Below are 10,539 nucleotides of genomic sequence, written 5' to 3' on the forward strand. Positions count from 1 at the left end.
TACATTTGCTGGAGGAATGTTTTTGTTCTGCCAACGTGCCTTGCCAGCACAAAACGTTCCGTGTTTGGAGCAAAGCACAGCAAATTGGCCTCTGCTTTCAAACACAAGGGAGGGCTGGGGGATGCTATTTTCTACTCTCCAGCAAGAGGAGTGCAGAGAATTGAGCAAAGATAAAGAGAAACAGAGACTGCTACCAGGCTGCAGACGGGAGAGGAACAAGGTAGATTGGCCAGAGAGAGACTGGTTTTCCTCCTGCACGTTCTGGACTCCTAGTGAAGGTTTCGGGGGGGGATTTTGTGGAGGTTTTGTGGTATCTTTGTGGTTTTAAATAAAGCAGTAACAGCAGAGGGTTTGCACTGCACTGGCCCAGAGCACAGCAACTTCTGAGGTGGTGGGCAAATGAGGGAGAGGAGGACACGTTCCTCATCTTCAGAGGGTGCCAGGAGAGTGGATACTGTGGATATGGGTCCACAGGGAGAGTGGGTGTTTGGAAAGGGCCATGATTGACTTCTCTGCCTTCTCTGAGGAGGCAGCAAAGTGCTGCCCTGCACCACCTCCCATGGCAGCACCATGCTGGGCACAGCCATCCCTCCATGGGGAGCAGGGAGGTTTGGAGGCTTCTTTTGCAGCAGAGCTTTCTAAAGATCCTCACTTGTCCAAAGTCCTGCTGTGGCCTTCCCTTGCTCAGTCCCCTCCCTAAAAACACCATAAAACTGTGCTCTGGGGGCTCCCTTGAGGCAGGAGGAGGGAGTTGCTGTGCCCGCTGCTCGCTGCTGGTCCTGTGGTGGGTTGGCTTTGGTTGGATGTCAGACACCCACCAAAACTGCTCTGTCACTGCCCTTCCCAGCTGGACAGGGGAGAGAAAATACAGGGAAAGGTTCCTGAGTTGAGATGAGGACAGGGAGAGATCACTCAGCGATTGCCATCATGGGCAAAACAGCCTCAGCTGGGGGATAGTAATTCCATTTATCACCAACAGAATCAGAGGGGCATAAAAACACCTTCCCCCACCCCTCCCTCCCTCCCGGGCTCTGCCTCCTCCGTGCCAGCGGCGCAGAGAGACGGGAATGGGGGACACAGTCAGTTCATCCCACGTTGTTTGGCCACTGCTCAGGGACAGGAGTCAGAGTCCTTTCCCTGCTCCAGCACAGGCTTCCCACGGTTCACAGCCTCCTTCAGGCATCCACCTGCTGCAGCGTGGGCTCCTCCACAGGCTGCAGGTGGATCTCTGCACCCCCATGGTCCTCCCTGGGCTGCAGGGGCACAGCTGCCTCAGCAGGGTCTTCACTATGGGCTGCAGGGGAATCTCAGCTCCAGAGCCTGCAGCACCTCCTGCCCCTGCTTCTCCTCTGACCTTGGTGTCTGCAGAGCTGTTCCTCTCACAGATTCCCACCCTTCTCTGGCTGCAACCACATCTGTGCAATAACATTTCTTTTTTCCTTCTGAAGTGTGTTATCCCACCATTCCAGATTGGCTCAGCCTTGGCCAGAGGCGTGTCCGTCCTGCAGCCGGCTGGCCTTGGGTCGGTCGGACACGGGGGGAAGCTTCCAGCAGCTTCTCACAGCAGCCACCCCTGTAGCTCCCTCTCTGCCACCAAAACCCGGCCACACAAGCCCAGCCCGGGCCCCCGGTGCCCCCTGACACCCCTCCTCCCTGTCTTGCAGCTGACGTACCTGCCTCCGCCGTGGGGTGAATGTCGCTCGTCGGAAATGGGCTTAGACTTCTTTCCCGTTTACAGCATCACGGCCTGCAGGATCGACTGCGAGACCCGCTACATCGTGGAGAACTGCAACTGCAGAATGGTCCACATGCCAGGTCAGTGCTGGGGGCTGGGACACCCCCTCCAGCAGCCAGGTCGTTAAGGGTTAACCAGAGATTGGGTAGAACACGGTGCAAATAATGCCCAGGTTGTGGGTTTGATCCCTGTAGGGACCATTCACTTGATGGTCCTCGTGGGTCCCTTCCAGCTCAGAATATGCTGTGCCAGGGGAGGTTTAGGTTGGATATTAGGAAGAATTTCTTTCCAGAGAGGGTGCTCAGCCATTGGAATGGGCTGCCCAGGGAAGGGGTGGATTCTCCGTCCCTGGAGGTGTTTAAGATAAGACTGGATGTGGCATCAGTGCCATGGGCTGGGAACCACAGCGGGGTTGGATCAAGGGTTGGACTTGATGATCTCAGAGGTCCCTTCCAACACAACTGATTCTATGATTCAGCAGGAACTCGGGTTAAAGGAGGTGGGAATACCTTTCCCTAAGGAAAGATGGATGCCAGTAGCCTTGTTGGAATGTCCTGGAAGGGGGACAAGGTGTGGCAGAGGGACTTGGGTTTGATTTCCTCTTATAGAATCATTAAGGCTGGAAGAGACCTCTAAGATCATCGAGTCCAACCTTATTTACAGAGTCATGGAATATTCTGAGTCGGAAGGGACTCACAAGGATCATCAAGTCCAACTCTTGAGTGAATGGCCCATGGAGGAGATTGAACCCACGACCTTGGTGTTACTAGCACCAAGTTTTTATTAATGATTTTTACTAATTATTTAGCCCCAGTTGACACCCCTGGGTGGTGTTTCCAGCAACCCCCTCCTCATTTCACAGTGGCAGGCAGAGGTGGGGACCAGCCAGGGTCACTTGGCTAAAGGGAGAGGTCCTTGTGTCCCCAGGGAGAGCCTGGTGGTCCCCATGTGATGGACATGTCCTTTCCCTGCAGGGGATGCTCCCTTCTGTACCCCGGAGCAGTACAAGGAGTGTGCAGAGCCTGCACTTGGTGAGTACCACAAGGGATCCCTGGTGCCATGGGTGCCCCAGCTGGAGGCACTTCCAGCATCCTGGATCCTCCTGGCTGGCAGGACCGGGGGGATCTGGAGCAGCTGCAACCCAGAGAGGGGTTTTGATGAGACCCAACTTTTAGGGAAGGTCTGGGTGTACCCTGGGATAAACTTACTCCTGGTTCTACCTGGGGCGTGGGGCTCCATCAGCACAGAAACCCTTGGGATCATGGGCACCCCAGGAGCACCCCTAGGTTTGGGGCTGAGATCAAGGGACCCATTTAAAGTCTGGATTTAGTTCCCCAAGCAGATGCTGGTGTAGCCTCCAGCAAAAGGCCTCTCTCCAAGATGGTGAGAAGTGGGATGAACTGGGAGAGGAATGCCCAGGAGTGACCCCTGGAGCAGAGCATAACCTCTGCTCCCACATCTGCTCCCTGCCCCTGACTCCATGAGATGTAACCCTGTGACCTTCTGCAGGTTTGCTTGCTGAGAAGGACAGCAACTACTGCATCTGCAGGACACCCTGCAACCTGACCAGGTACAACAAAGAGCTCTCCATGGTCAAGATCCCCAGCAAGACCTCGGCCAAGTACCTGGAGAAGAAGTTCAATAAGTCAGAAAAATACATCTCGTGAGTGTTGCCCAAAACTGATCTCCTTTGCTTTATGGGGGAAGTGTCTGTAAAGCCCCATTAGCTCAAACCAGCCCTGGCTGATCCCTCCCTAACACAGGGAGGAGAAGGGACAAACCCTGAAAGAAATGAGGTGTAGGTCGCTTTCTTCTTAGTAGATGTGTCTCCAGACAATCTGTGTTCCTTCCCTAGGCTTGTCCTCCTGAGCAAAGCCCATTCCCACCAAAAAAAGTGCAAAAACTCCTCTTCCTTTGACAGGGAAGCCCAGACTTGCTGGCCCTGTTGGAGTTATGGCTGCTCTCTACCAAACTGGGCTGAGAACTTGGGCTTCTTCCAGTCCTGGGCACTTTATTGCCTTGGGTAGGCAGTGAGAGTTATTCCATGTTATTCCATATCCTTTGGATTCTTGCTGTTATCATGGAATCAAAGAATCCCAGACTGGTTTGGGTTGGAAGGGACTTTAAAGCCCATCCAGTACCAGCCCCTGCCATGGGCAGGGACACCTTCCACCAGCCCAGGTTGCTCCAAGCCCCATCCAACCTGGCCTTGGACATTCCAAGGATCCAGGGGCAGCCACAGCTTCTCTGGGCAACCTGTGCCAGGGCCTTCCCACCCTCACAGGGAGGAATTGTCATTAAAATAAAGAGTTATCAGCAAAGTAAGATCCAGAGCTCAGATCCTGAGATATCTTGGGGAAACATTTTCCAGCTCTCCTAAAGCTTCCAGAGCCCTGATGGTGCCCTGTGGTCTTGGTCTGCATGAGGTCCAGGTGCTGTGGGTTGCTGAGGACCCCAGAGAGAGAAACAATCAGGACAGGGAGAGGAATAAAGCCCCAAAGTCCTGTTTTTTTCCCTCATCCCAAAGCATTGGTGGCTGCTGGGCTGATGCTGTTTTCCTCTTTCCACAGAGAGAATATTCTTGTGCTGGACATATTTTTTGAAGCACTCAACTATGAGACAATTGAGCAGAAGAAAGCCTATGAAGTGGCAGCCTTACTTGGTAAGGGGGGGTCAGGGGGCAGTTTGGAGCCTGTGGGAGTCCATGTGTGTGTGTGGGACAGACGGATGCTCTGAGTGGCTGCACAGCTCATGGAAAATCCCAGCAAGGTCCCGACACCTTCCTGGCCAGCACGCTTTCAACCCCATCTCTTGCTTCCCTTACACCACCAAGCCATCCCAGGAATGTCCCAGGGACCACATCCAGTCTGTGTCCCTGAAGAGCTGCTCCATCTTCATCCCTGCTTGCTCCCAGCACCCCTTTATTTGGGAATCCCGGGCCCAGCAGGAGCTGGGTGCTCTCTGTGGTGCCCCCCATGCTGGAAGGGAAGTGTGTGGAGAAGGGTATCAAAAACCCATCACCTCTTCCCTGCTCCAAATCCATCCTGCTTCCCAGCCAGGCCAGCCAGACCCCTCTTTTCCTTTGCTTGATGGAGGAGGTGAAGGAGACATTGGGTTGCTCAGCCTCAAACTGAGGCTTTGTGGGTGCCAGCTACGGGTTTGGGTGCTTGGGACCCTCTGGGTTTGGGGTGTTCAGTCAGGAGAAGCAAGTATGGTCTGTGTCCACACTCAACCTTGCAGCCTCCCTGTGTGCCATCCCAAATCCCTGCATCCCTGGGTCAGCACCTTAGAAAGGTCATCCTGGGTTCTGGATGCCCCAGGATGGGGACACTGAGGGAAGCAGTGTCCCATGGGGTGCCCCCCTGCACACATGACCCTGCCAAATGGACGTGGTGTGAGCCCTCCTGCCCCTGCTGTGGGTTCCAGTGAGGATGAGGAGGCTGGTGATGAAGCCTCTTTGACACAAACCTCTTAACTTGTAGGACCTCACATGACCCTCATTGCCAGGGCACCGGGGCTTTGGGCAGAGCCTCCTCTTGCCACAGCCCCTGTGGAACCAGCACTTTGCCCCCAAACTCTTCTCTCCCTCTTTCCTCTCTGTCTCATGGACCCCCCACAGCAAAGGTCCCTTCAGCCCTCCACCCAGAGGTGCCTTTGCTCTGGGCTGCAGCTGATCCATGGGTGTTTTGCAGCAAAATCCATGTGATTTGTCCTCCCTGAAGCCACGGTTTGGCAGAGCAGCACAGCTCCTGTCAGCACTTGTCTTCCCAGCACATTCCTGGAAGCCTCTATTCCCTGTGATTCCTCCTCCCCAGCCCTTCCTCAGCCCTGAGGGACTCAAGCAGAAGCCTTGAGATGCTTCCCTAAAAAAAAACCAGGCCACCTCCTTTTTCCTCCCTTTGGCAGGTTTGGGTTTTTTTGGGGGCTCTGGGGACATTACCTAATTCTGCTCCAGCATTTTCCTCCTTCCCCCGCCCGGTTTGGGAATTGGGCATTGGGATTCCTGGGATGAAGCCTGCTGTCTGACTGGCAGATGGCTTCCTTGGATGCCAGTGTGTGGCACTGCATCCTCATTAGGCTCCCAGCTGATGGCCTCGTTAGCAGGAAAAGTGCTTTGGTGGCCAACAATGTCCTTCCTGGGATGCTGTTCATGGCCTTAGAGCTGCTGGGCTTTCTGGGGGTGCATTTCCCCACTCTTTTAGGGGTGGCAGCACCACAGCTTTGGGATTGGAGGAGGTGGGAATACCTTTCCCTAAGGCAAGAAGGATGCTGATATCCTTTCTGGAACGCCCTGAAATCGGGGCGAGACATGGAAGAGAGACACGGGTGTGATTTCCCCTTGTGGAATCATTGAGGTTTGGAAAGACCTCCAAGATCATCCAGTCCAACCTTGTTTAGCCCCAGCTGACACCCCTGGGTGCTGTTTCCCTGGGTGCTGTTTCCCTGGGTGGTGTTTCCAGGGGTCCCCTCCCTGTTTTGCAAGGAAAGGCCCCCATGGCAGGGGAAGGTGGGGACCAGCTGGGGTTCACTTGGCCAAAGGGAGGTTCCTTGTGGTCCGTGGTCACAGGCTCTGGGAATGTTGTTGTCTCTCCTAGGTGACATTGGAGGCCAGATGGGGCTGTTTATCGGTGCTAGCATCCTCACCATCCTAGAGCTCTTCGATTATATATACGAGGTAAGGCCCTGATTCCTTGGAAGGGTCTGGGTTTGCCAGCCTTGGTGCCAGGCTGGAGCCTCCATGCCCCGTTTGCCCACGTGGATTATCAATTTTAATTAATAATACCATGTAATTAAGGCTCTACAGTAGTGGGTTGTGAGTGTGAAGTGGGGTGAGGAGGTTCCTGGGTTGGGTTGGACACCTTCCACCAGCCCAAGTTGCTCCAAGCCCCCTCCAACCTGGCCTTGGACACTTCCAGGGATCCAGGGACAGCCACAGCTTCTCTGGGCAACCTGTGCCAGGGCCTCCCAGGAAAGGATTTACTCCCCATATCCCATCTAAACCTACTCTCTTTCAGTGTAAAGCCACACAAGGAGGATGCAAACACCTATGGAGAAAAGGAGTTCCCAGTAAATTTGGTACATCCCAGCTCAAGATCCTTTGTCCTTGTCCCTGGGAAAGTTCTTCCTCCTAATTCAGCTCATATTCTTGTTCTCTGAGAGTTTCAGAGCAAGGGATTTGGGGCCTTGCCCCCAGATATCCAATATCTCACACCTGCCCAGTCCAGCTCTCCCATAGCCCTGTCCTTGTCCTGCACCATGATGGGACCAGGGATTTTTAATCCCAGGGAATATTGCAGCTGTGAGCTCCCTGGGACATCTTGAAAAACCCCTTAATGTTATTAAAGTTGAGATGCTGACTTTATTTCTTAAGACAGTCCCTCCCCCTCCCAGTCCCTTGTGGGCAGCTCTCAGCACTTGGCAGCGTTATTCAGCACTGAAATATATTGAAAATTACAAGCATAAAGCTCATAATGGCAAAAAAACCCTGTGCTTCAGTTTGTAGCTCAGCTGAATGCACAAATATTTCATTAAAATTCCCTGCTCCCAGCTTTCTTGTTTTGTTTCTTTTCATAAGAAGTTAGTAAGAAACCTCGCAAAGTTTGGATTTTTCTTCTCTGTTTCACTGCTTTATTTTCATCTGTTTATAAACTTGTCAAATAGTTTCCTTTTGCTGTTTGGTTTTTTTTTTTTCTTTTGTTCTTCTGTTTTGGGCAAACATGACCCAAGACTCATCCTGGCCCCTTGGAGAGGCTCCCTCTGCCCACCTGGGGATGCACCAGGAGGTTCACCTGGCTGTTCCCTACATGGGGCATCTTCATGGTCACCTGGCACAGATGTTTCACCCACACCAGACAGGGAGAAAAGGAATAAAAATGTCTTAAAAATGCCTGTTTTACACAGTTGATCTGCTCAGGGCTTCCCAAAGAGGGGCTTTCAAAAGCACATCGAAAACCATTTTCAGCCAAAGCATTTGGAAACACTGAGATTTCCAGCAAACAGCTACAGCTGTTTTTTTCTGGTGGATTAGCCAAAGGTGGGTGAAATATTGACCCTAGAGATGCTTTTTTTCTGTCATTCACTTGGCAAAATCCTCCTCATGGTCCAGCCCCAGGGCAGAGTTGTGTTCCTGGGCTCCTGGGGGTCCTGAATTCCCCCCAGCAGCCCTGAACACCAGCCAGCATCCACCTCCCTTCCTTAGGAACTGACCCAGTTTTTCATGTTTTTAGCTTGCTTCTTGGGGTTTTTTTCTCTTTTCCCCCAGTGGAAGTTTTCCAGAAAAACACTCACTTTTCAACCTTTCTGGGATTTCCCTTGAAATTTCATTCTCAGCAGCAGCTGCCAGGGAAATAAAGTGGCTGTGAAGGGAAAAGGAGCTCAGGGAGCTGGGAGCTTTCAACAAAGACCCAGATGGGTTTCAAAAATGGAGTTTGGGTTGGGTTTTTTTTTTTTTTCCCACATGAAGAATTCAGTTTTGACACGTGGGGTGGCTTTAACATGGAATCACAGGCTAGTTTGGGTTGGAAGGGACCTTAAGGATCATCCTGTTCCACCCCCTGCCATGGGCAGGGACACCTTCCACCAGCCCAGGTTGCTCCAAGCCCCGTCCAACCTGGCCTTGGACACTTCCAGGGATCCAGGGACAGCCACAGCTTCTTTGGGCAACCTGTGCCAGGGCCTCCCCACCCTCACAGGAAGGAGTTTCTTCTCAGTATCCCATCTATCCCTGCTCTCTGGCAGTGGGAAGCCATTCCCCTTTGTCCTGTCCCTTCATCCTTTGTCCCAAATCCCTCTCCAGTTCTCCTGGAGCTTCTTTGGGCACTGGAAGGGGCTCTGGGGTCTCCCTGGATCCTTCTCTTCTCCAGGTGACCCCTCCCAGCTCTCCCAGCCTGGCTCCAGAGCAGAGGGGCTCCAGCCCTTGGAGCATCTCCCCTCTGCATCTCCTTTGCAGAGTATCCCCCAAACCCATCCCATCCCCTGTGCCCTCGGAGCCGCTGGATGAGGACAGCACAGATCTCCGGCCCGTCCTTCCCACCGTAACCCAACCTCCCTCTTTTCGCAGCTGATCAAGGAGAAATTATTAGACCTACTTGGGAAGGAGGAAGAGGAAGGGAGCCATGATGAAAACGTGGTAAGGAGCCCCCCTGGGAGGCAAGAGGAGACCCCCCCCCGCGCTCGGCTCCGTGCGGACGCTCCGGTCGTTCCCCAGAGGATTGACGCTGCCCTGGCTCGGCCCGAGGAAGGAGCCGGCGGTCGGGGAGGGCCAGGGAGCACCCAGCAGCCCTGGGATAACCCTGTCCCCTGCTGTCCCCTCCGCAGAGCACTTGTGATCCCATGCCAAACCATTCGGAAACCATCAGCCACACTGTGAACGTGCCGCTCCAGGCCACGCTGGGAACGCTGGAGGAGATCGCCTGCTGACACTGGACACTGCTCCACAGGGCCAACACCCAAGGAAGGAAAAACTGCACGGGAAAGCAGGGACCCAGCTCAGGTTTGCAACAGGGTAAAAAAAAAAAAAAAAATAAAAAATAAATAAATAAATAAAAATTAAAAAAAAAAAAAAAAGAAGAAACCGCTATGCATTAAAATAATATAAATATATATATTATATATATACTCTGCCAAAACCAAGCGAGAGGCGCCTTGGACTTGACTTGTGTTGTCCTTTCCTGTGTGTGGGGGGGTTTGTCTTCAAGATGTGAAGGCAGCAGCTCTTTTTTGAACTGTACAAAGCAGAGACCACCACCACCACCAAACCCAAAAGCGAAGCCCCGCCATCCCCACAAACTGCCAAATGTACAAAGCACTTGCATGCCAGGTCTTTTTATGGCAGCATATTCCTATCTGTCTTTATAAGCTCTGTTCCTCTTTACAGTCTCTGATTTTCACTACCAGAAGGAAATGGCCCAGCCATCCCCTGAAATCACCATTACTAACGTCGTAGGCTGAAAATTAGAATAAAGAAACAAAAAGTCGCAGCTCTCGGATTCTTCTTACGTTCTTGTCCTTCGTGTCAGTCTGTGATGAATCTTAAGCTAAGCCAGGCCTCCCCAGGCCGGGCCACCACCGTCACCCCAAGGTGAGCATCCCTGGAGAGGGGCCGGAGCGGGGGCTCCCGGTGGATCTGCTGTGTCCTGCTCCTCCGTCTGCAGTGCCTGGATAGTCCGTGTGTGGTGGGTGGGCAGGGGGCGGGGGTGGCTTTATTTTAGTTTGTTTTAAATTTTTTTTTTTTTTAATATTTTTTTTTTTTAAATTTTTATTTTTTTTTCGTTACTTTTCCCGTTAATGGATTCTGTGCTTTCTCCTCGTTCTCATGACTGATATTAAAGCTGGTCTTGTGGAAATGGCCAGGCTGTGTCATGTCTGCCTTGCCCCCCCCCCAATCCCACCCTCGAAGCTGGAGCCCCTGGCGCAGTCTCAGCACCAGGACAAGCCCATTGTGGGAGCTCATCCCTTTCCTCAGCCCTCTTCCCCTTCCAGCACATCCTCACACAGCTCTTGATGGGGTGGGGGTGATGCCATGGCCACGCCCAGCACAAGTCACCCAAATCTGCTCCATCACCAAAGCCTGGAGTCCATCCCAGGCTCAGGCTCCCCAGCAGTGCTCCCAGCTTTCCCAAGAACGTGGCTCTTGGCTTTTCCTCCAGCAGCCAGGCTGGGGATCCTCTTCTGGCTGCTGCAAAGCTTTTCCCTACTCAGCAGGGTCCTCCTTCAATTATACATGAGCTGAGGCAGCAAAGAGCCACAGGGACACATCCCACGGGCTGTTTGCCTGCAGTCTCCTCCTCCCTCCCTCCCTCTGC

The 10,539-nt window shown here is 53.0% G+C and overlaps 1 protein-coding gene across 1 annotated transcript in view; it reads left to right on the forward strand.

Annotated features, from left to right (window-relative positions):
- Nucleotides 1–9,714, forward strand: part of LOC116798786 (acid-sensing ion channel 2) — a 394,330-nt gene extending 384,616 nt beyond the window's left edge. The window contains exons 4-11 of the mRNA XM_032711415.1: nt 1,665–1,815; nt 2,710–2,766; nt 3,245–3,398; nt 4,306–4,397; nt 6,331–6,410; nt 8,796–8,864; nt 9,053–9,227; nt 9,612–9,714. Coding sequence (XP_032567306.1) covers nt 1,665–1,815; nt 2,710–2,766; nt 3,245–3,398; nt 4,306–4,397; nt 6,331–6,410; nt 8,796–8,864; nt 9,053–9,154 — 705 coding nt within the window. The 3' untranslated portion in view covers nt 9,155–9,227; nt 9,612–9,714. The remainder of the gene's footprint in view (nt 1–1,664; nt 1,816–2,709; nt 2,767–3,244; nt 3,399–4,305; nt 4,398–6,330; nt 6,411–8,795; nt 8,865–9,052; nt 9,228–9,611) is intronic.
- The last annotated feature ends 825 nt before the right edge of the window (nt 9,715–10,539 follow it).

The sequence above is a fragment of the Chiroxiphia lanceolata genome, chromosome 26 (genome assembly GCF_009829145.1).
Source record: "Chiroxiphia lanceolata isolate bChiLan1 chromosome 26, bChiLan1.pri, whole genome shotgun sequence".
In the NCBI taxonomy this organism is placed as follows: Eukaryota; Metazoa; Chordata; class Aves; order Passeriformes; family Pipridae; genus Chiroxiphia; species Chiroxiphia lanceolata.